General features: G+C 39.5%; 2 protein-coding genes across 5 annotated transcripts in view; both read left to right on the top strand.

Moving 5' to 3' along the window:
* The window catches only part of LOC124166376 (GTP cyclohydrolase 1), an 87347-nt gene that overhangs the window by 45667 nt on the left and 16564 nt on the right, over positions 1–25116 (top strand). The gene's annotated exons all lie outside the window — the stretch shown is intronic.
* On the top strand, positions 20144–23362 carry LOC124166377 (probable E3 ubiquitin-protein ligase sinah). The gene is made up of 2 exons (XM_046543884.1): positions 20144–20490; positions 20773–23362. Exons 1-2 carry the CDS (start codon positions 20479–20481, stop codon positions 21604–21606), a joined length of 846 nt encoding a protein of 281 aa, XP_046399840.1. The 5' UTR covers positions 20144–20478; the 3' UTR covers positions 21607–23362.

Genomic DNA, 25116 nt, shown 5'->3' with positions numbered 1-25116 from the left:
ACCGTAGCGTGTGGAGGTGGGGTTCTGGTGTTCAAAGCCCCTTTAGACAGTTCATAAAAGATTAGTTCAAGTACATGCACATTAAACTCGCCTAAATCAATCCCACTCCTGGCAAGCTCCACGAATTTCTGTCTGGCTACAGTCATGGCTATAATATCGTGCTTACGCAACATTCATGCCTATTTAAACTTTAAATCTAGCAGTTTAAAGTATCCAAAGCGTTCAATGCAGTTCCGTATGCAAAGGCGTTCCCGTGTCTGATGATTTAGCTGAATCATCACTTACCGGGTGTTGGTGGGGAAATCATAGGAATTAAGCGTTGGAGGGAGGGGGCTTGAAGGGGGATTGGCTCAATATCTGTCCCGGCCAGCCTCGAGTTCGTGTCTTTGAAAAATTGAAATCGATTTGCCGCCTGCTGTCACCATTGAGGGTCGCAGCGGTCATCGGCGGGCGTTATCGGTGGCAGTGGGCGAGGAAGTGAATCGTTTGTCTTCGCACGAGGTTGTAGGTCAAGAGTTCCCGTCCGGCTTTCTTTTGGAAATGGGGAACATGCAGAGTTCTAGTCGTGGTACTTTAAATCACCGAATTGCTCATCACAAACACTCTACGCTGGGGGTGTGACAATTCATTCTCAAAACTGTCGCTACATGTTTTGTTGGGTATTTTTTTGGAAGCTATCAGTCCTGGGTTCGCAATCACTCGAAATATTTTCTTTACATCTGAATTTTCTAAGGCAGAACTGAATACGGATAAGTCTGTTGTAATGGGACCGGGTTGACCTATTGAATGAAGCGCATGATCACTATTCATTGGATTCCGGGTCCATAGGACACACCAGTCCTAAATTTCAGGGCGGCACAGAAGAAGGAACTGACCCTTCAACCCACAATAGATTTTCTGACCCTCCAATATTAATGTGCTACAGTTTTGTGGATACTTATCACCTTATAGCTAACTAATCCTCCATGGCTCGTATCAGTACAGCTTCACTCTGCTAGGGTCCCTATTTCATGTGGTGATTATTTGTATTTATTCACATTATATTCATTTGTATTTATTTTAAAATGTATAAACAGAGAGAATCCCTAATACTTCCCAGGTTATTTTTGAGGAAGGAGGGGTGGCGGAATGTTGTTCGCTTACACTTGACATACGAGTAAAACCAGAGCTGGGAATGCATCCTCATGATATGTTCCCTTGTCACTACTCCTAAGGGAAGTTATGACGGCGTAGACGGGGAAAACCGTGACCCCGATGCTGGTGGTCGGTTGGTCAGCCTCCGGTCATCTTACCGCAACGGTTTCGTGTCGTAAGGTAACGCATGTGACAGGCGGGTCGGAGCGGGAGGGAGGGGAGTAGTTGCCCAGAAGCAACACCTTTCGTTTTCATAGCCCATAAACACTTCCATTAGATCTCTCATTATAAATCACAAATTCATTAGTATGTAGCTCAATTAAGGCCAAGGCAGCAAGTATCTTGTCGTTGCAATGGCGTAGCGTACTTCGTATGTTTCTAAGCTTTTGCCCTTCTTTTTTATGAGCATTAGACTTTTCATTCTCTATATCAGCTATACAAATTAAGGTTCCAGTTATAGGTAGAGTGCAGTCTCTGAAAGGATACCATTACCTTTACCGTGCACGAATGCGTTAAATTGTAAAGATTTCACTCTCTCTCAATTTTAGAAAGTCGGCTACTTATAATAAAGTCAGGACTGGATGATATCAATTTCTTTATCTCTGAAATAAGGCAATTTATTGCTAGAAAGTCGTCCGAATTTAATGACAGTTTCAATCATAGAGACGCAGCCGCTGAGTGGTTTACGGCGCGACATGCCGTAATACCATGGGTATAACATCATTCGGTCTCTAACGCTCTTATTCTGCGCTATGTGGAAGATCGAAGAAATGATGAACTGATCGAAAAGTAGCTGTAATACTTGTAATGATTAGAAAATTTAAATATCTTATTATATTGATTAGTTATCTCCTCAACTACCTGGTGCATTACCATTATTGTGAGAATATTAGATATTGTCGTTTTTAAGACGTCCCTTATCCTACACAAAACGCTCATTATTCGCAGACTTCGAAATCTGCGTATTCTTCAACGGTGGAGAGTGAGCGAGAGAGGAATACAGTTGAACACGGAATGTGTATAAACTACGTACAAGGTACTATAAATTCATCAGATTCTTATCACTTAGGATTATAAACTCTTCAGTCGACTTTTGAATAATCTCGTTTCACTTTCACTTCACTAACTTCTGTGACGACAATTTTTATGATGGAAACTTTCCTTTGACTCATTTTCCTAATTATTGATATCAGTTATGCTCATTGGGCAGGTATATACATAACAGATTATGTTATGCTACCGCATATCAAAGCTCTAGGCTTAATGGTATCAAATTGCGCAGCTCGGTGAGTGAATCCCATTTGAGATTAGAGTTCCAGTCAAGTTATCGCAGTGCTGGCTGCCATAACTGGATTCGGTCCATCTGATTGGCTTTTCAACGGTCGTAGGCACTCGTAAAATCGTAAATGCATGGATTTAAAATTGTCGCCTTGTCACTTCACATATGTTTCTTCCCCAGTTCGTGCACATGGACGGTCAGACTCCAAATCATTCTTGTAGCAACAGCTATTTGACTCCTAGGTGTTTCCCTTATGATGAATTTGTGACCATTTATTATATGCCATCTTTGGCATTGTCTTCGGTTTGCTGCGTTAAGATCATTTAATGAGGTAAATAATTCTGGGGATATAGCCTGAAAACCTATAGTAGACTAAAAATTTAGTTCTAACTTATTTATGCCCCCGCATTATACTTATTTACGATGTAAATTCTTCATCAGAATTTAAGTTGATATTTAAGAGGACACTTGGTCATAAATTTTGTTGGAAAAATAAGAGTGATGATAAAATATTGGTACGGTCTCGGATGTGGTGCAGAGCATGTGCTGCTAGTACTACAGGAATATTATGATTTTTTAGTTCTCAATAATGCAGAAATATCACATATTACCGAAGGCGACATTATGTTCGTGTGAGGATTTTTTTCGCCGCACAAATTACCAGCTCCTTAGCACAAGTGGCGTTTCTCAATAACTATTGGCTGTACGATATTGGGTGCATATGATTAAAATGTAGCTCTCGGTTAATGAAATTGCATTAAAAGAAACCTGTAGGGTACTAATGGCACGTAAAAACTTGCCACATGTTTGATTTAGGGCTGATGACAGCAATTTTTTCTTATACTTATCAAAATTTCCATCTATTTTTACGTACCTAACGCCAAATAGTTTCCTTGTCAATTTTTAGTCATGCTTTTTACTTTATATGTATTCTTTTCTTGACTCACACGTAACTAAAATTATTGTACTGCTGGGTCAGATTCGGATGTAGTCATAACCACCACCTACTTTTCTAAATAGACCTACTTTCCAAACGTGCGTTTCACCGCCTTTTCAGAAATACCAAATGAAATGGCCACTTCATAGTTTATTTTTCTAATTGAATATGACTTTGAGGTGTTACTTCTCGAAATTTAATTTTATTTGTATTTGCTTTTATCTAAGAAATTGAATAGAGCTAGTTCTTGTTGAATAACAAAAGATCTTCTGGCAGCCGGGTAAATAACTCCAAGGTGGTCTTCATCTTTCTCTCGGCGTTTGAAACGGTTCTTTATACATCATGAGCAAATAAGGTCTCCGACTGGAAGGGACTACTACACTGCTCCAACCCTCCTGGATTACTCTTGGAAATTACTCTTTAGAGTTCATCAACTAATTCGAGCACCCTTCCGTTTTCTGGCCTTAAGACCCTATTCTTCTCAACTTAGAGCTTTAAATACTTAAATCGAATGAATGTTTCCTTAAAGGTCTTGCAAGACAATTTTTGTTTAACGAATTAATGGATATTCTAACTGCAGTACAACCTTGATAGTATTGTGACTTCCTAGAGCTGTAGGTAGGCTCAACCTTAAATATGTTGGTTAAATGTTTCCGTTCATTTACCACCATCTTCACAGATTTACTGCCAATGATACAAAATGTCACTTTTTAATACGAAATTTCGCCTGTCATTGATTTTGCTGCGTAGGTGTTGCTGATAGTATTCGTAACTATATATAAATGATATTTTGCAGCCTTTGATGAACCGCAAGATCCTACGAGATGTTTCCTGGATAACAATTTATGAATTGAAAATTAGTTTGAGGTGATGAGTTTTCCTTTCATTTTTTTTACTACATTTTAACATGAAATGTGGAAGTAGAGGATTGGTAGTGTACAGAAATTCCTCAATATTACAAGTCCCTTCAGCAGTTGCAATTGTGTTAATTATATATACATTGGAAGGGAATATCCAAACATCTGCCGAGAGTTTCGCTCCAATTTTCGAAATGCTCCCTTTTGATATTAGCTCAATCCAAAAAACGTTGGATATGGGTAACTTGTTCATTCAACGTAAATTCCAAGACACTATCTCTCGTATTACAACATTGTTACCAGAAAGTCTATACTGTATATTTTTCCCCTATCTTTCCACTTTCATTCACTTAAAAAGTGTATTCGCGAACTAAATCTGTTGAATTTCCATATTTGGTATTTAATTAAATCGTTCCATTGTTGTGTACGAGACATTTCACGTATTTCATGTTTCTGGCGTAGCTCTTTGATTGTGAAACGCTTCATGGTAAATTAATGGAGCAGTGTATGAACTTAAATCTTAACACTTCTCCTTGGTGTATCAGATTTGAAATATTTAAAGTGCGTCTTAGCAGGAATACTGATAGCTGCGGATCAATGTGGGCGAAAGCAATCCACGCCATCCTACTCAATTTAGTATGAAATACTCTCTCAGATCCTTATCTTGCGCAATTCCTCTCAGATTTAGTTTCCGAGAGCGGACGCATGCATCTTAAGGTATTACCCTACTTTCCCGAGACGCTCTCAGCATTCTTATCTTTTTCTTTAGCCCCTCGTGACTGAATGGGTTGGAAGAGAGCTCACTGTTACAGCGGACATCTTGGCTGTAAATGGACCTATCAGATTCGTTCTATACATTTGGGTCAAGTAAGGCTGTTGGTAGTACTCCGTGTTACTTGCCGTGCGGTGGTAAATACAAAGTTTTAAGATTTTTTTGAACCTCGCATGTGCACCGGAATCATTTTGTCGCCACATTATTCTAATGCATTAATTCTAAATTCTGATCTATTGGAGACAAGTCTTAAATTAGAGATGCACAGAAAATTATTGCAGTGCCTATACCTGGAGGAAATTTCATACTCAATGGAATGCTTTTCCAACTTGAATATCGGGCCATTGGTTTTACTTAAGCTGGTGTTTCATTTTTGCCTACTAGGAAATATTTGGGGTTGCTACACATACTGCGATCATGATATTGACTTTTACCATGACATTGAGGTGTAAATTTAATTGCATATCTGAACAAGCTCCTTTACTAAACTATTTATTTTCATTCCTGTTCAAAATTAAAATGTAATTAAAAATGAAATTCAAATGAATTGCAAGAGACAAAAATTTGTTCAAGGTAATTGAAAGTCTAATAATGTCTTGTTAACACGTTATAAAACAGATTCTTACTCCGGTTTTATAATGAGTTAACCATACATAATAATACCAGTTTTATAACTTGCTGACACTCTGAATAATATTTTATATTTTACTACGTAGGTGTATTCTAATTAAAGTAGTTACTTCAGCAGCGATTAATGCATATTTTCTCGTCATGCGTACATCTTATTTACGTAAAGTAAGGCATTTGAGGTTCTTTTCCCTTGGCGTCCGTGCGAAAGTATCCCTGGCATCTATTTGATGGATCCTTCTTGTCAACATGGTGAGAGTCGGCAGCAAAATATTTCTCGTCCCCGTGGGTTTGAAGGCAATTTTTTTCCTTGCGGTCCCTCTTGGGATTTTCCAGACTCCATCCCCCGATCACCCTCCCAGCGTTCCGTCTCGAACACCAGTATTCGCCCACACTTCCGAGAGTGGAGGGGACTCAAAAACCTCTTCTGCATCCACTCAGTCTCTTGGGTGGGGCAATTTCCATCGACTTTCCCACAGCCCTAATATGTCCACACCCCTTTCATCCCTCGTTCAAAATGCTGGTCTTTTGTGTCTGGGTTCCTCCGTCGCCAGCGATATTTTAGGCACACCACCGGCCCAAGGTAACTGGCTCATCCGAGATCCCGATAAAGTTATTATATCGACGACTATGGTATTCGTAATCCTACCCAAATAGCTATCGCGTGAGTGTTTTATGAAAAATTTGGCCATCCTTGTTGAAATCCTTAGGCGTCAAATTGCAGACATACGGTCCACAACATGTGGATAATTCAATGGGTAAATTTTTAGTTCTTTTTCGGTCGATAAATGCCAATTTTAGTAACATTGGTGATTTCACTATTATCCACTCCCTAATAATTCCTTAAGTGGTACATTAACGAGCCCAAGTTTTATTCACGATTATAATGGCATGACGAAAATTGTTTTTTTTCTCAATGAAAATTATTCCTTCGTAACTCAACATTTTACCTCCGCTTAGGCTGTATCGCCCTCGGAACGTGCATGAAAATGCGGATTTTCCAATGAAATTTCCTATGAAACAGCACGAAAAGCCTTTTCATCTCGGAATTCAGTCGATAAATTACTTTTGGATGAGTATGTTTCTGAAATTTTTATGAAAATGAAGTTATTCATTTCTGCTTATCACATTACTGATAGCAACTATTTTTAATGTGCTTTTTTATGCTATTTCATTATTTTTAGAGATTTATGTAAGGAATGGTTTCAAACAAGTGACTGAGAAATACCCGAACTTTTACTAATTACGCACCTATTCTTTGTTTTTAGCAACTGTATGGATGAAATAAAGTAGTGATATTTTTTAATATTCGTAAGTTGTTACCTATCACTGATATCTATAAATAATAAATCTATAAAAATGCCTACCCCTCTTATTCTGGCTCTCTATGAATTATGCTATCTTCCGTAGTAACTCCAGTTTATAATATGTTTTCCACATAATACAGAAATATTGCTATCGTATCTTCCACATTGGTAAAAAAAAATATTTTACAAGTTTACATAGTAGGAAATCAAAGCGCTTGTCTAGAGTAAGATAAATCTTCACTTGCGTGTTTGGATGATATTCATTTATTCTTCGTGTCGGTTTTCATTCGATCTCCATATACTAGTTTTTTCTGGTTCTATCCCATAGCCGCCTCTCTCTCCAGGAGGTTGATCTGTCGTAACACTTTCTCTTGGTCACCGTGATATTAGATACCAAATTCCTATACGAAAGCTTTCTTTAGTCTCTTCCTAAGAATTTGATACCTTTTCACGTCATCTTGGGTGCTCCTTTCTATTCCGTAACTTCCGCAGTCGTCGGAGAAATAGTATCCGTAACGTGAATCTGTAGAATTTCTAAATGTCTTATAGCTATTGTTAGAATACATGTCTATAGATGCACTGTCTAGTTTTACGATTAATTACGGCTTATTCATCCTGTGACAAGGCATATTCAGAAATAACTTTTCTTTTTTCACTCATACTAACCCTATGTGTAATTCACTTAATGAAATCATTTTCATTACCATTAACGGCACTTACAAACGTTCTTGCGTATCAAGGTTCTGATTTATTTAGCATAAAAAAGCTGTCAAAGAATTCTCTTCCTTCCTCGCCGGTGAAATTCTTCAAACTCTTTCGAATAAGTCTCATAATTAACATTGACCACGGCAAAATGTGACATATCTGCGGTGGATGGGTGATTTATAATTTTCATTCAATTATTCCTGTATCATTACGGTCAATTACAAATAAACCTACCTGAATTAAGTTTCATTGAGAATAGCTTACGAACAGTTTCCTGCTAACAGTAGCTCACTAGCCATATTTCTCGGAAAAATTTAAAATTTTAACAGCGGTATCAACATGACACGCCGCGAGCCACCTCTCGGGTGTATGATAATGAGTATCTATCCCAAAATACAATCAGAAGCATGGTATGCAGATGCTACTGCAAACGGAGATGCAATTATGTGGCTATTATTTATTATTTTTGATGGGTGTACGTCCTAATAAGTTTCCTGTGGCTTCTAAACATGCGTTAAGGTTCCCGTCTAATCGCTTCACGGCTTACGCCTTGTTGCCCAATTATTCATAAGTGTCCGAGAGACATTTTCTGTCTGCGACAGCTAAAGCTGTCGTGTAATCTCTTCTCCGTTAGGTGTCGACAACCCTATACTAAAATCCTTCATTCCATCCTCCCTTGCTTGAGCAATCATTATGGCAGGATTACGCCACTTAGCTGCCAGGGTTTTTCCTCATCGGCGTGGTGCTTCATTTGTCCCTATTCTGTCCGCCCTACTGCTGAATCTTCACCCTTTCACTTCCCCTTGTCCTTATCCTTATCCCTTACTCCACACCACCCATAAATTTCAGTACCTTTTCCCATTATTCCCAAATTTCTTAGAAGATTATTCTCACCTCCTAACCTCTCCACGGTTAGTTTCCTGCGTTGCGTTGTTTGCTGTAGCCCTACTGGTTTGTGCTTAACTGTTCTCCGTAGTGATAGATTTTTTGTGATCCGAGTGAGGAATATGTCGCTGGTCGAGCAAAGGGAAGTGAATTCGCAAGTATTTGTGCGGTGAAATTAAAAATGGTTCTATTCTGGAATTATAATCTGTATTCTAGAAGTAATCGAAGAATAAGGGGAGGGACTACTCGTGGTTACCGCCTAGGTAGTTCCAAATTGAGTTGTGAGAAAAGTATCTTTGCGTGTAGCTTTGTTTGCACAATGAACATCTATCTCTACGCACACGTTAATGAGAGAGAGTAAAATCCCCCGAAATAATTTGATGTCGAAAACAACGTTATGTTATTGCTACTGTGCAACGCAACCTTCTTAAGTCCGTATTGAGAACGAAGTCAATGCATTCTTAACCCATGTATTGCTAATAGTTTCCTTTTCATTATATTCGCTGCATTTCAACCTCGCTCAAATCTTTACTGTGCGTGGGCTTAACGCACGCAGTAAATTGAAACTGAAATGTGTTAATGGAAGGGGACTAGTGCAGTTTTTTCGTGTCAAGATATTACGCCATCCACTAGACGAGTGCGTGGGTGTCTCTCGCAGTTCTACATTGCCGAAAGGGAGGATTGATTTTCATTCGCAGCGCTGTCTCTCGCCTCGAACGTATTCCGTCACCATTTCGTTTCTCTGCGACAGTTAAGAGCGTCTCAGTTGGATTAAGATATTGCATCTGACGGGGAAATTGGGGTCAGCTGGGAATCCTTGGGTGACATTGTATTTTTCAATTAGAATAATATTCATTTTTATTTTGGCACTCTGATGGTACGTGATCCAACTCTCTTTTGCCGAAACGGGATCATATTTGAACGTATGTGTTATTTTCGATTTATTAACTCAAGTAGCGTTTACGCATTTGATCCATAGTACCTTCTCTGCAGTTAATAGAATTGAGATAAAGTAGTCGTGAATTCAAGATCATTCATCCTTTACTTTTCAGGAACTCATTATTTTGGGTGTTGCTCAAAAGGCTTTTTAAATGTGCTGCTTTTATCCTGTTTAATTAAAAGTTCACATGTACTCCAGTTCGTAGCTCCATGCTTTCGGAAATCTTGGTTAAGGCTCAATAGAGAGCACAAACGCACCACCATCTTATATCAGCGTCAGATCGTCAGCGTTAGATGTCAATCGGGATTTTATTTCTCCATAGATATCTTTTCTCACACTCAAAATTTAGCGGAGATTTTGTGGCAAAACTTAGAATATTCTCCGTTGTTATATCAATCTGTTTCACAATGTGCGCATTGAATACCACATTGGAAAAATTGGAAATTATTACATTGGTACAATTGATTGATTTCCAATGAAATAAATCACGAAATATGACACACAGATTTATTCCCTAATATGAAAGAAATTCCAGATATATAATATTGGCCAAAATAGTTTGAACGTTGCCTCGCAACCCTTTCGGTCTACCGTATAGCTGAGGGAGTGGTTCAGACATTGATTCATTCATCCTATTCTCTCTCTCCCAAATATTTCCTCCTCGGGAACTGTTGAAGGCATCCTTAGATGGGAACAGCAGAAAGAGCTGGGGCCAACCCTTTTACCTCGTACACCAGTGAGGCAAAAAATTTAATCTCGTCGTCAACGTTTGAGTGGGGCACGCCCTCTCGATAGGGGTCTGGGCAGAAGGGTGCAACAGGTTGAAATTTCGTGCCGTTTTTTCTTTGTCGGGCGGAGGGTTGTGTGATAGGGTGGAAGACAGTATCCAGGCGATCGATCTCTCTCCATCGCGGCTTCTTCTCCAACTTGGTCCGTCCTTTTTCCTCTCTCCCCCATCGCTTCTTCCTCCCTCGCAAATCCCCCAAACTCCACCCTCGCTCACCCCGTCCAGTCCCCAAGATCCCTTGGAGCCTTCGATCATAGCCTTTCTCCCCCTCTCAACCACAAGTCTTCGGCCCGATCGTCGGTGGGACTCTTCGTGTGATTCTCTCGTCAAAGATCTTACTGCAGAATATCGAAATTGCGATACGTCGGTGAAGTGTATGAAATCATTTCGGGCTTGACGAGGTTGAAATGCGATATATCTTCAATCAATTTAAAAGAGGATATCTGTTTGCATTCCGTCCAGCCGTATAGAAATGCTAAGTTCATACTTACGTGCATCCCATGCTCTCAAAGCCCATAGTGCTGCGTAGGTTGTTCGACGAGTCCTTGGCGTCGTTTTCTCATTACGTTTATCACGTCATACAACTTCTGCGATTGGTTATCCTGCTGAGTTATCACACCTTTTGATACGCTCAAAGGGAAAACACAACTAAAAGTGTTCTACGCATAACAATTAATCTTCCCGATGGAAACGTTTTTGTTGGGGTATGCGTTCACACGACTTTTTTGGTCTTCTCAGGAACGGAAAAACACAATCTCCCTTTTCGGTTTACTCCATTGTCGAATCAGCGTAGCTCTCTACATTGAGCCACGTTCCCGTAATGGGCTTTGCCAATAAACAGCGAAAATAAGCAGTCACACAATATCCGCATAAAAATTAGTGTCTGGTCAATGTTTTCGTAGTAGGAGAGCGTGAATATTTTTAAACTTGTCTATTTCCGATCAATGAACTTATTTCGATCAACCATGGTTCTATACGATTCAATATCATCGCAATATGCGCAATTCTTCATATAGAATGTATAATGGCTGACCGTATACCCAGTTAATCTATAGACCTCGTTATAGCATCTTGGAAATTTTCTTCCTGCTATGGAAAATTTACTTCTTTTTTAATCCTTCCTTTATAGGGAGATGAAGATCAATTCATTCGAGGTGGTACTGTAATGCCGATTTAGACATTTCATCATGCGACGTTGAGATGGTGCAAAGACAAGTAAATTGGTTCGATGAAAGCGAAACATTCCTCGTATGCGCACGTAGCGAGTGCTCACTTACGTAATTTTCTATGGTTTCGACATCTGAATTCCGACTGAAAGAGAAATTATAGTCATTACTGAAGTTGCCTTGGAACAAGATTTGAAACATCTCGAGAATTCAGTGTTCATTGAGATGAAATCGCTATTCGCGTAGCTGGTTCAAAATAAATAGTCACTCTCATTGTTACGACATTTTTGACCTGTTGATCTTTGTCCTTACAGTAGAGGTGCATCCATGACGTACGAGTTTTTAATCGATCTTGGAATCTCTCCGTGAGAGTGATATTTTAATGGACTATGTGAAAACAAAATATTTACGACTATCCGTTATTTAATGTTTTAAGGCATCTCCCATTTCGCTCAGATATTAGGTTACTGCTGATGTGCCCAATGACTTTCTGTTAAACTTAAAAGATTCATATAGCATTATCCACGAGGAAATTTCTTTATCACAGCTTCATTACAACATAATAGCATGGCATTAGGTAAAAATTCTGTCCTCATTGAAAGGTGATCACGGTACTCCCAAATTTAGTAATTACACGTAATACATTTTTTTGCTGCTACTCGGGGTTTATTTTTGCGGAGTAGACTTTTTAGCCATGTTCGTAGTAAAATAAATCTGATTTGGTGATTAAATTTGGTTCTTTGTAATTTATGACATTATTTAGTAAATAAATTACATAATTAAATTATAATGGTAATGTTTGCGATGTGTCGCTGCTGTGTTGATACTGGCTTAGTTCCAACGTTTCCTGCCCAATGCTGGTCGCCTTATCAAGGGAATATGATTAGAAAAAATGTCTTATTCATATTTAATGTCTGCATGAGGTGATGGAGGGGAGGAAAGTGGGTGGGGAGATTGATTTTAAGTGGCAGCTAGTTTAATCGATCCAATTGCTACTGTTACTACATTAAGGGTACGATATTATGCTGCATTACATAATTCATGGGTGACAGTGTGAAGATGCAGGAGCGCAGCTAGGAATTAAGGCTAGGGGGGTTTAGGTGCAACTAATACCGGGGTGTGTGAGGGTATGGAATACCCACCAAGATAAGCGGAAGGTGCGAGATTAATAAATTGCGGAATTTTAAGATAAATGGTTCAAAATGGTGAGTTTTACGGCTTTCTGAGGGATATTTTATTAATCTATACACTATTCTATTAGTAATATCAATCCAATTAAGTAAAATGGATTAAACATAAAATTTCTTTGAGCTCTGTGGGGGGGTTTTTATCCCCCAAACCCCCCCTCGCTGCGCCACTGTGAAGATGATAATAGATTTAAGTGAATCGGGGTGATAATTTTACGGTGTCACCAGCAATGCACAAATTGCGCGAGAATTCCATGGAAAAAAATCATTCACCTTAACCGGGATTCGAACCCGGATCTAAATAGAATCGAAGCGAGGGAACACCTTCAGTGTTTAAAGTCGGGCTTTGCTCTCCGGCTATGGCGCAATGAGCACGACTTGGACTGCTTGTCGCATAATATGCTCATCAGTCCATACCATCTCATCCGGTTCAGTTCAAATATTTCCACAGATGGCAATGACGCCTCGGTAGCTTTAGTGGATAAAGTACTCGACCCGAAATCTGGGGATCCTGGTTCGAATCCCGGTGAAGGAGAAAGATTTTTTTCTGTGGCATTTCGCACAATGATAGATGGTTTGGGCGTATTGTGTTCCTTCAGTTCTCGTTATTCGTATGCATTGAAAGCGTCGCATTCAGCGATATCATTGAAGGGGGCCCCATCCCATTCTACGGCCGTATCCTTGCCGCTCCATTTGTCACCCCATCACTCAACCCGTGGACCCTTCTCGGGAAGATAACTTCTCTCCCCTGCCTCCTTTTCCACAAGTTTCCTCGCCAATAAATCACGTCTCGCCTCCTCCGGAACCCTTTCCTCAGCCCCCGCCACTGCGCCTCGCCCCATCTTGTGTTGCCCCCGATCGGTGGTGGGTGGTGTATATACGGGCCGTGCTATTTTCTAGCCACGTCAGGACCCCGTATCGAGTGGGAGTAGAGCTTCCGCACGTCTGTCTAATGGTCAGACGGCCATGCGTTTCACGTTTTCCGATAGTGGCCATTATCGATGTTAATGAAATTCTACGCGCCAGATTGAATTGAGAGGTGTGCTCCTCATCGATCGGTCGTTTTATGGGCACGTTAGGCTTCAGTTCATTTAACGGAAGCATCCTCCGATCCATTTAAGTTCTAGGCAAACAATTGGTTCCGTGGTTTTTAAAGTGATGTCTACTCGGCAAGAATGTGGGGTGAAGTTTTTTTAATATCTCATGAATACTCTAGCTTTTTCTTGTTTTTTTTTCTCCGACTGGCTATTACACTCTTCAACATAAAATTTGAAAGATGTAGATACTAAATCTCATTAAGTTTTCCTTTCAAGATCTCATTTTTTTAAAACAGCAGTTCAAAATTAATGCGCACTTGAAGCTTTCCTATTCCCAAAGCATCCTTGAGGTATATTTATGTAAGGTACAACATTCTTTTACCACATGAAATTATTAAGTTCTCACAATATGATGAAAATGACATATGATAATAGCGAAATAATTTCTTGGCAGTTTGATTGGGAACGTGGGTCTAAGACGTGATACCCAAAGCCTATAGCGATTTGTTAGGGTAGTCCATAAAGGGTACGCAGTGCGTTATGAAAATAAAAGGTTTAGCTATAAAAAAAATAGTGAAATCAAGATCTTTGAACTTAATTGTTTGGAAAAGAGGTTGTGTGGTTACATCATGGGCCTACGATAATTTTTTTGCGCAGTTCATCAAGAGCATGCAAGGCGTAATTCTCGTGTGCGTTGTCGGTTCGTTAAAGCCAGTCATTATCAGAGCCTCGCGCTATTGAAGGGATCTTACGGCCATTCGCCCCCGCCATCTCCCCCGAGGGGTTCTATCTCATTCACGCCCTCTGCTGCGAACATCCTGCTCGGCTAGCATCTCCCGTAAAATCTGTTCCCGTACGCTTTACTAAGGACGTGGAAAGACCTACGGAGCAGCTCAATAAAAAGCGTTTAATCGCGCGTATTAGGCACTTACTTGAAGTGGTTCTCGGAGCTGAAACGTGGACGAAATGGGCAACTATGTTCTCCTCGCTAAACTCTCGCCGGAAATTATAGTGGACGAATTGCCAGATGCCTGTAGTTTGTGGGAAAACGTTAATTGTTTACTTATTAAAGCAAACTAGCTTCGTCATGAATCTAGGTTATTTTGATATTCACTGGTTATCCAGCTCCATCGTTTTTGCTGGTTTTTTTTTATTAGGATGTAATAATTGCCCACTATTAATTTTACTACCGTTGATGGAAGACTGTTTGCTGAGGGTGTCCTGATGTATTTTCATAAAGATTTTGAAATCTGGAAGCTATTTGAGTATGTGGGATAGTGTTACGAAGGCTAGTATTCGTTATATTATGGATAAAATCCTACGGGATAGCTAAGCTTTTCCATAACCTTTGGTATATTTTAGGATTATATTGCTTTGTATACTTATTGGTTTTATAATGATAGGAAATGTCTCAGAACAATTAAGCATAAAGGCTGAGAAATTAAGTATTTACGTTACTGTTAACTTATTTTGTTACTTTAGGTTGTCAATTTCTGGTGGTAAAACGTCAAAATTTCTGTGGATTAAACTTTGTATATTTATAATTAAAACCCACATAGTATTTTCCAGGCATGTATTTCTGCAGGTAATTTAAATGGGAGATATTACATGATACAATGTTCATTGTAAGTTGTTGCGGTAGTATTCTACATCCCAAGCTAATAACTTGAGTAACCTGGTGAATTCGAAAGTTAAGTTCTCGTCGGGAAACCATCAACCTTGTCTGGCCCTCCCTTTGAGTTTTCCTTCCAAATTTTTAATGACATCTAATGAAATAGTAATGAATTATAATGTGGAGTTTATCGAAACTTCAATCGCGATTGGGTTACAGGCAATTTGGCGCTATTAATTACAAAAAGTTTTCTTCTTTTGGCGATAAATCCTGCAGCTCTCTTAAGCTATGTAAGGTGCTTTTGCCAATGCTCCGTATCTCATCCTTGCCAATCTGCAAATGGCGCTTCCTTTGGAGCTAAATCTGCTGTACTCGAGGGAAATAGAGTGAGATTAGTATCGGGCCCGGTTTACTGGTGGTTTTATGGGTAAATCAAACAGTGTACCCCTATCGATACTGGGGCTGAGCTTCCCTTCCAATCAGACTCTCTCTCTCAAGTCATCCGAAAGTTCTTATGACTCGTTCATTAACGAAAGGTCGTCTTATTTGATGCGGCTTCATTACTGATTGTTGGGACACCAAGTCTTGTGTTGGCTCTCTTATAAAGCTTTAGATGATTGTACTTCTCATTTCGATCATTTTCAAATCTCCAGTTCACTGGGTACGGTATTTAGTCAATGATTGTACCAAAGCACGTAATATAGTGTGTAATACTCAGTGCTCAAAATAGAAAAAAAATAACTTTGATGATGCCTCCATGCGTTTTACCATCATCAGGAATTTTTTAGGGTAGAAAGGTTTTTGTGTACATTCTTAGGTTTGCAAGTAATATTAAATACAACCCGTTGCACTTTTCCGATGTCTCTTCTATTGCACAAAGCATAACACATGGCCGAAGTGAATGTTTCAGCTTTAAGCATTCATATAAACATCTACTTACATTTTCGAGTTAGGTACCGTGCAAGCCACCACCAGGGTGTGTGGCAGGGGGAAATATCGCCTACATGCGTGTAATTGATTTAATCCATTTGGTAAACATTTCCTGCACTTGCGGAGAAGGGCGAAAATATTTTATTATACTGTTATGAAGTATATCTCCTCTGCTTCCCATCTATTTTTACGTATTCAAAGTGAAAGGATTAGTGAAGGTATGCTTTACAACGTAAGTTCACTTTCACATTAAGTAATCCTTTAATTGAGCTGCTACATTGCGTATGAATTTTTCAAATTCCTTCGCCAGTTTACTTTCTAAGTAAATGCGACATGTATTCAATATCGTTTTCAACCCCATCTTACGAACGAACTTAATCATATTGCTCGAGTTGCTACCTTGGAGTGTAATACTCTCACGTGTACATTCTCCCGTGACAGCGTCTCGTAAAGCGGGCCTTTCTCCATCCCGTATACTTTCAGCCGACAAAGTATGTTTCACATTTCGTACCATTTTCTCCCTCCTCCCCCTTTGAGCCAACCACAATCCATTTCGAGGAATTTCGACGACGTGAGTGCGTGACATGGTGGCAGATTCCGCGGGGACTCGACTCGATGCGAATCTTGCTCCCTTTTCTTCCTTTCCGCCACTTAACCCCGAAGGAGGCCACCTTTAAAAACCTCAGTCCCATGATCCCCCACTCAGCTTCCCCATCGCCCATTTCCCTCGCTTCCGAGACGAACCCACGCAGTCAACTTGCGCTAAACCCTCTCCGTATTTCTTTTCAACCCCGTGGGTGTATTTTATTTTACCACTCTCGCGGGGGAAATCTTATTGCAAGACTACATTACAGAGCGATCACTTCTCTGCGGAGCTATTTTCTTTCCACCCGCCGCCTTATAGGAGTCGCCTTATTTTTTAAGGGTAGATTGCGTAAGGACAATTAGGAGGTGAATATTCTGGCAAGATTTAAAGATTTGTGATTGGTTATGAAAGCGAAGAGTTCGCTTTTCCTTTGTGTCAACGCTTCCTGTACTTTTAGCGGTCGTAATGATTTTAATTTTTAAACGAAAATAGTAGAATTAATAATGAAAAATTTTATTTCAATTTATTTTACACTTCCAGATTTTTTAGACTGCTCAAAAGTACCTACAGGTCTGTATCGTGGTCACTTTCCACTGGTCCATGCAAAAAATATTCTTCAAATTGAAACCTAATTGTCTTTTTCGATGAGACGGTGATGAAATATTTTCTTTGGGTAAGGTTCTTCTTAGAATGAACAATAAGCATCGATGGTTTGTCATTTTTAGAGTAATATCCAGTGGGTTAAAAATTGCTTATTCATTGGCGCAGGTTATGGTAATGCAGTACATGTTCTGCGAGAGTATACTCTTCATTACTGAAGCTTTAATTCTCAAAATTAAGTGTCGGTTCACTTGACAATAACTCGAAGTAGAGTTTGTATGATGGATAGGTATTCCTGAAACAACTTAAACTAACCGGTCTTCAGCAAGCCATAGCGCTACTTAATGGGATATTTTTAAGAATTATGAATCTATAATCGATGCTGAAATATATCTTTGAAGTTCATCTAGTTCCGATTAATTTCCATCGCGTAGAAGTTCACAGATCCAACATATAACAAAAATTATAATCTAAATTTAAAACTATGGCATAATATATGAGATTCAGCCATAGAACCCTAAATCCGAAATTCACTCTGACACGTAACGGTGGAAGATCTATTTTTCAGGAGACAAGCATTTTGTTGGATACAAAGAGTGGGATTTAATGATATCACAGAGCTTGGGGAAGAATAGTTGAATCTAGTCTGGTGAGATTAAATTCATTGGATAGTTTAAGTTTGCCCCCCTTGATGTCATTATTCCTTCACTGATTATTTAGTCTGTCGTGCTGGAGAATGTTCTAATGGACTCGAAGCAGTGTAATTAACATTGCATGTATCCGGATTTGAACCTCAAGGTCCTTGAACTCTCCTCAAACTACTTTATTGGCTCTCTTAAGGCCGTTTTACACGGGGCAGGGAATTGCGCAAGTTAGAGCTGCATTAATTTCTAAAATGGCGTGGAATTGCGTGAATGCATGAACGATATTAGAACAGGGGCTATTTTGCCGTCTCGCATCCACGCATTCTCGCATGTGCCCTAGCAATTCACCGCTTTACACGACGCAATTTTGATTGCGCCTTCGCACGTACGTCAGATTGCGCAATTCCGTGTACCGTGTAAAACGGCCTTTACGTCAGATTTGATCTCGAATTCGGGTAGGTGTACCCTTGAAATAAATAATTTTTCCATGCAAGGGCGAGAAGATAAAATTTTGTCCATGCACGTGTGCATACAAATACTTTGCTACATTCCATTCAATCAAAGTGTTAAAAAAAAATTTGCCTCGTGTTATGAGTGTGGATGGAAGACACGTGTCGGGGGAGCATTCCCTATTTGTCGAAGGTCCCACCAAGGCCGAGGTCACGGTATGCGGCACGTGGTTTTCGAGGTTTCACCACCACGCTCCGACGTTGACCGTAACCTTCAGGCAAGGACCCAAATCCTGCGTAGCCGCGCACACGTGGATGTCATGGAAGGATGTCACTCTCTCCAACCCTGAAATATCGGACTCGGTCGTCATGTAATCGCCATAACATCCTGGTCGGTGTGGACCGTTGCTGATGTATTTCACTCTCACGGTAATCTGAAAAGGCATTGATATTCCCGCGTGGCTCTCAATCGTGCTTCAAGGCGGTTAGTATCTTCTGTATTATTTCTACTGTATAGATACCTTTTTCTCAACTTATACGCAACCAAACTCTACAAATGAGGAACCAAAATGCACCGAGTTTATCAGAGAACATGCGACGGCATATCTTACTTCCTAACTTATTGCTATTGTTTCCTAAAATTGGTTATTAAATAATTAAAAAACCGGTAAATATTCCTGACGTTAACGGCGCACAAACTAATACATTTGTTCATTTGCAATAATATTTCGCATTCTTTAAATAACTTTTATCAAAATGAGGCTGATTCCACATTCAAGTCTCCTTTTGATACGTAAGTATGAGTCGTCATGTGCGTTAAACAGAGGTTAGTGTAATTACTTCCAATGTTGTGTTTAAAGAGGTCCTCTGACCTCAAGTTGTACATGAACATTCCAATAAAATTTGTACATAAGATCCTGCCTTTTTTTCTACATTTTAAAATTAGAAACGCGCCCATCCCTCTGTGGACCTGCATTGAAAAGAGCGGGGGAAGCCCGCTGGGAGCGGGCGCATCACGCTCGTTTTCCTTAATCGCCTGAACTTCTTTTCTGTATCGCATTTTTTAACATGTTAATTTCATGGAATGATAAAGGAATTCTTAGCCTTCTCTCACTACATTTTTCAATTCATTTATTTTTTATTTCGTCAGCATTTGATTTTTGATGAGCCTATCTAACCTTCTGTCAGCTTCGAAAGTAACTACCACTTCATTGTGGTAGTAAGGCCCTGAGCTAGTCAATTATTTGGTTACTTTTGAAAGTGTTGCATTTGATGCTAAGGGTGACAAAATTCGTGACCCTCGCTTTTCAATATTTCCCTTATTTTTCACCCTTATCAGTAATTTGTTCTCTGATATTATAAACGCTCCTTCTGATGTAATGAAACATTTATTTATGCGTAGAGTATATTATACATATTATATATCCATATTATAACAGCGCTTTAGGAAATGCTTAAGTATCGCGACTGGTGTTTTTTTTCTGTTGTAAGCGTATTGAAAGAGGAAAAAAACTTATTCATTAACTATTAACACAGTGGAATTGAATCAAATGAATTATTTCGTTAAAAATTTAATCGGAACAATTTTTCAAAAATTTTCAATCCATTAGTTGATTGCGAAGTCGATTTCTGTCCTTGACAACGTAGCCATTGTTACTTAGAAGTGTTATTTGGATTAAGTTTTCCTGAGGGATTCTGCCCAGTAAATAACATCTTAGGTGGATATCTGAATGCCTTTCATTTTTTTTAATGGGCTTTGTTTCTAGTGACTGTACTTTTATCGAATGGCCAATTTTTGTCGGATCTTCACCATATTTTGGATTTTTAACTTATTTTACATCGTGAACAATCCTAATGATGGACGAAAGTGCTGCAAAAACAAGTAAAATTAATTGTATACATAGTACTCAATTATATTATCTTATGCTATCTTAATGAGGGAATTGCGCATAGTGTACGTCGGCTTTCATAACAGACGACAAATGAAGATCGAATCAACAAGCGACTCGGCGACATGAAAGAACAATAACCGACAGGATGAGTTTTCAGGTAAATTAAGATATTTATCGTGTTCATTAGCTGTAGACGTCTTTTTGATCACTTCAATATCCATTTCTTTTGTGTTCTTGCAAATATCAAATACCGTGGAAATCTACTATTTTCTTCGGGAAAGTTGTAATTTGGGGTTCTTGCGCATTCATTTTGGGCGAGACTTAATTTTAAGTGTGTGCCTGAGAGTTTTTTTTGCCCATTAGAATAGCTTTCACGAGGTGATGTTACTTTTCACCTTGTTGTGCGAACGTGAGATGATGGTGTTTTGCACTCTGACAGGCTGGCTACTTTATTAGCAGAGAGATAGAGGAGATTCTCCTATGTCCCGTGTGCAGGACTAGCGTGATGCCACCGCCCAGGATGTGTCGCAGGGGCCACATCATATGCCGCCCATGTTTCCGCCGCCTAGCCCGGTGCCCCGTCTGTAGGGGAAGCCTGAGCAAACGGAGAAACCACGCCATCACCATGATCACTGCACTCGCTAGGCTGCCTTGCTCTTTCGCCATTTACGGGTGTCCAGAATGTCCCATGAGGGCCAAGATCCGAAAATGGCACGAGACCTACTGCTTACATCGCCCGCTCGGATGTGCCATCTCCACTTGCCTCTGGGAGGAGACAATCCCAGGCTTAAGAAATTTGGCGGACAAAAATCCTCTCACGGCCCTGGAGATACATCTGAGACGGTCTCACTCTTCGCAGATCACCATCTTGGACTGCAACGCTGTCTCGGTTTATCTAACGCAGAATCAAGACTTCAAGACCTCCATCAAAATACAGCGCTACGTGCTGCAACTGGACGGAGAAATGTTTCTGGCTGCACTGGAAACGCGGTGCAAGAATGGTGGGATGTTGAGAGTTGGGGTGGCTAGGTTGGCCAGACCAATTAGGCCAGACTCTGCTTTTCGGAGCTCGATTGTGGTGAACGGAGGGGAATGCGAAGTTAATTACAAGTTACCTGTAATATCGTACATGCTAATCTGGCCAGGGCATGTTAACATGACGCTCAACAAACCTTACATGTGCAGCATGTTGCTGAAGCATTTGCAGAGATACAGTCTGCCGGATGGTAGGTTGTTCATCAGACTTTCTGTGCATCACAACGAAACTGATTAGAACGAGGACCTCACGTGGGGGAGTTAGTAGCTCATTAACTTATCTGCCGCTTGAATTTTCTTCACGACTCGGTTATTGTCTTTCTCATAGTAGTTTGTATGTTCACCAAGCGACGGTTCTTTATTCTGTAAACTTATCAAAATCTTAGTATTCACGAAGTCAAAGTGGGAAAATTATGTAAATTTTGTGGATAGAGGAATAATGTACACCATTTTACGTTGTACGGGTCCTTGTGAGCATGTAAATTATCTTGAATTCTGAGAGTCCTCACGTGGTTTGGAATTAATAATTTCATATCTCTGTTCACTAATTCCATAGTTTAGTTTTGTTACCTTTTCATTGTGTACAGCGTTTAATAGCTCCATTGGCCTGTGTCATAATTTATTTCGTTAATTAGTCCAATTTGAGGGGTAGGAAAATCAGAAATTGTGCGAAGTGTTGATACACTCAAACCATTCCAAGTCCCCAAACCACGTCTTGTATGAACCGTCAACCTAATAACATATAGACCAATCGAAAGCTGTGTTCCGAATCGGAAATTTTGACTTATTACAGCTCTTTAGATGCTATATCCCGTCTGGCCTATAGTCCCTACAATTGATAATTATTGATAGCAATATAATATTCTGTTGACAATGTAAATATTCAAGAGTTCACCATGCACTCACATGTAATGCTTGGATAAGAGCTTCTTATTTTCTCTTTTAATAAATGAGCTGTCTTTCATAAATTTCAAAATATATATAGCACGAGGAAAGTATGAGAAGGCATGCTAAAGAAAAACTTAATATCGATCTCTGCGCAATTTCTTCAATTTTTTAATACTGTTGACTTCGGGCCTATTTAGATTTTTGTTTCCATAATTTTATTTTCCAGAGCTTTAGGACTGTTTCGTAAATTTCAAGTTATTTGTTCTCATCCTGTTGATTACCGAAACATTTTATCTATAGTGGCGTATGCTCTGGAACTTCAACTAGCGATTTAACCATTTTTGGACAGCTCTCGAGCCAGTATGGAGTCTGAAGGTAGCTAAAAATTGACAGGTTAGATATCCATCTTATCTTCAATTAACGCTGGTGAAATAGATAAGTTTTATTATTTTTGTTTATAAATTTTCAATCACTGGTGCGGTTTTTATCAATTCCTCGGAGGAAAACTCAAAGTAACGAGGGCGTTATGTGACTTCACTTTTCCTGTAGAGAAGGCGTGAATGAATTCACTCTTTCTTATTTACTTAGATTTCGGGTATCATTCCTGTTTTTTTTTCCCCTCCTATTTGATTTTCTAGATTGAATTTTCTCTTCCCTCGGCGAAATGTGTGCTCTTATCGGTTTCCCGTCATTCTCAATTCATTTATTCTGCCGCGTTCCTTCAGTAAGTCTAGATGAAACTACTATGTAGTTCATCTATTATTCATTGAAGTCCACATCACCATGCGGTGAGTTAGCACACCTTCTTACGGACCATTCGGCGAACCCTGCGCGGAAAGTAATCCCGTTGATTTCCAAGGGAAGATGCAATTTTCATGAACCCCTTCGTGTGGCGCGACAATAGGCCGCTCGACCGTTTCCGCTAGTTCCCCGTAAATGCCGCACTGTGGAGTCTCAGCTCTTTAAACCAGCTGGAGCTTTGGGATTGCGGATACTGTATATCTCTACTCTTTCTAAGATTGGTCTCGCGTGTCGTTTTGTCATTTATTCAGTAGACCAAGAATTAACCCTTTAAACTAAGAGCTGCTTTTGGGAGAAATTAAATTTCATGACTTCTCATTTTAAAAATGTGAAAAATTTCCAATCAATCGTAATTATTGTGGCAGCTACATATTTCACCATCAAACTTAACAGTACAAAAGAACTTTTAGTTTAAATCTTTCTTGAATAGAGCTGAAAATGTATACATTAATTATGTTACTTGGAAGCAACATTGGGTTATAATGGGTTAAACAGGGTGTCAGTGATAAAGCTTAAATAAGTTTTCTTATATCGAAAGTTACGACAACATATACTTGACCGCTTTTGCGTTTCTTCTTGTTCCATACCGTGTTCATTATTCCGCATTGTTGCCGTTTCTCGTGAATATCAATATTATGCACAGCATTAGAATTTTAATACCATTAAATGATGTATCGCGGGTCGAATCGTCAACAGTACGTTCGAGTTCTTACTTACATAACAGGAAAACGTAAAATTACCAGCCCTAAAACGTTAGTTTTGTCCAATATCGAAAATATACCTTATTTATTTTGAAAGAATTATTCTTGGGTTTTCCATCGGGTTAATTGGTCACAAAGTTTCGAAGGCCGAGTCTGCCGTCGTCTTCAGGGGTAGAATCAGAAGACGATGACAGAATCAGCCTTCGAAACGTTAGTAACAATTACCCAAAATCACACCCGGTGGGAAAACCAATAATTATTCCTTCAAATTATACACTGGGAGAAACTAATTTCGCTTTAAAACTGCGTAGACGTTGCCTTTTGACTTGCGTTATGCTTGCGTTACGAGAATGAAGATTGTGACATCGGGGGATTATTACTCGGCTCTCCTGCATCGGGCGAAGCCGCCTCGCCCAGCTTCTCCCGTCTCGTGGTCCAATCACCTGTATTCAATCATCCTCGACGGAAATATAATCGTCCTCGCCGAACGGGGAACAAGATTTCCTCCGCTCCCAGTGATTGAATTAGCTTCTCCATTAAAGTTTTCGGATTTCCGTCCGAAATTTTCCTCCTCTCCTCAATGGCAGATAATGAAAAGGTATCAGCGTGTCGAATGGTTGTGTAACCAGTTCGTCGATTTTTCATCTGCGCCAGCTTGCCACTCGCATTTTTATTCAATTCTGAGTGTACGGCATATTAAATTGCCTTAATGAGAAAGAAGCCAGTTTGAGATATCAATGCCGTAGTGATGTTTTCAAATCTCTGATATTGAAAGTGACTGAGCCTTTCGGCGTGAAGTGGGCGCGCTTATATTGGCTTGCAATCGTTTCGTATTTTTCTTGATGACAATGATTTGTTTTGACATGACAAAGTTTTTCTGATCTCAATTTAACCGTTCCTTTATACAATTTAAATCTAGAAGATGCATGGCATTATTTCAGCTAACATTATTTTCGTAAGAAGTATTTATATGCGAGAGTAAAGGCAGACTCTTTAGCATCTGTTTCATCCTGAAAATATGGAATAGTTTTATAGAATTCGCATTGACTTCAAAATCCTACCTAATTGTTCCAAGCACGCTTCATTTTTAAATTGATTTGGATTCATAACATTCCCTTTCAACGAACGGATTGTGGTGTTTATGGTCCAACCGGCGAGTTAGATCATCTGGACATAATATAAATCTACGACCATTGGGAACCGCTGGTTCATTGGCCCCTTTTTCGGTTGAGGCAGAATGAGAAATGTAGCCCAATGAGAAATCTACTTTTAAATTATGTATTGTTTTTCATATTTTTTTAATAAAACCTGTGTTCTAATAAAACAATACCTCATTTTCATGTTTTTAATTTCATCTG

This window comes from Ischnura elegans, chromosome 10 (assembly GCF_921293095.1).
Source record: "Ischnura elegans chromosome 10, ioIscEleg1.1, whole genome shotgun sequence".
Classification (NCBI taxonomy): Eukaryota; Metazoa; Arthropoda; class Insecta; order Odonata; family Coenagrionidae; genus Ischnura; species Ischnura elegans.
This window is presented reverse-complemented; position numbering and strand designations above follow the sequence as displayed.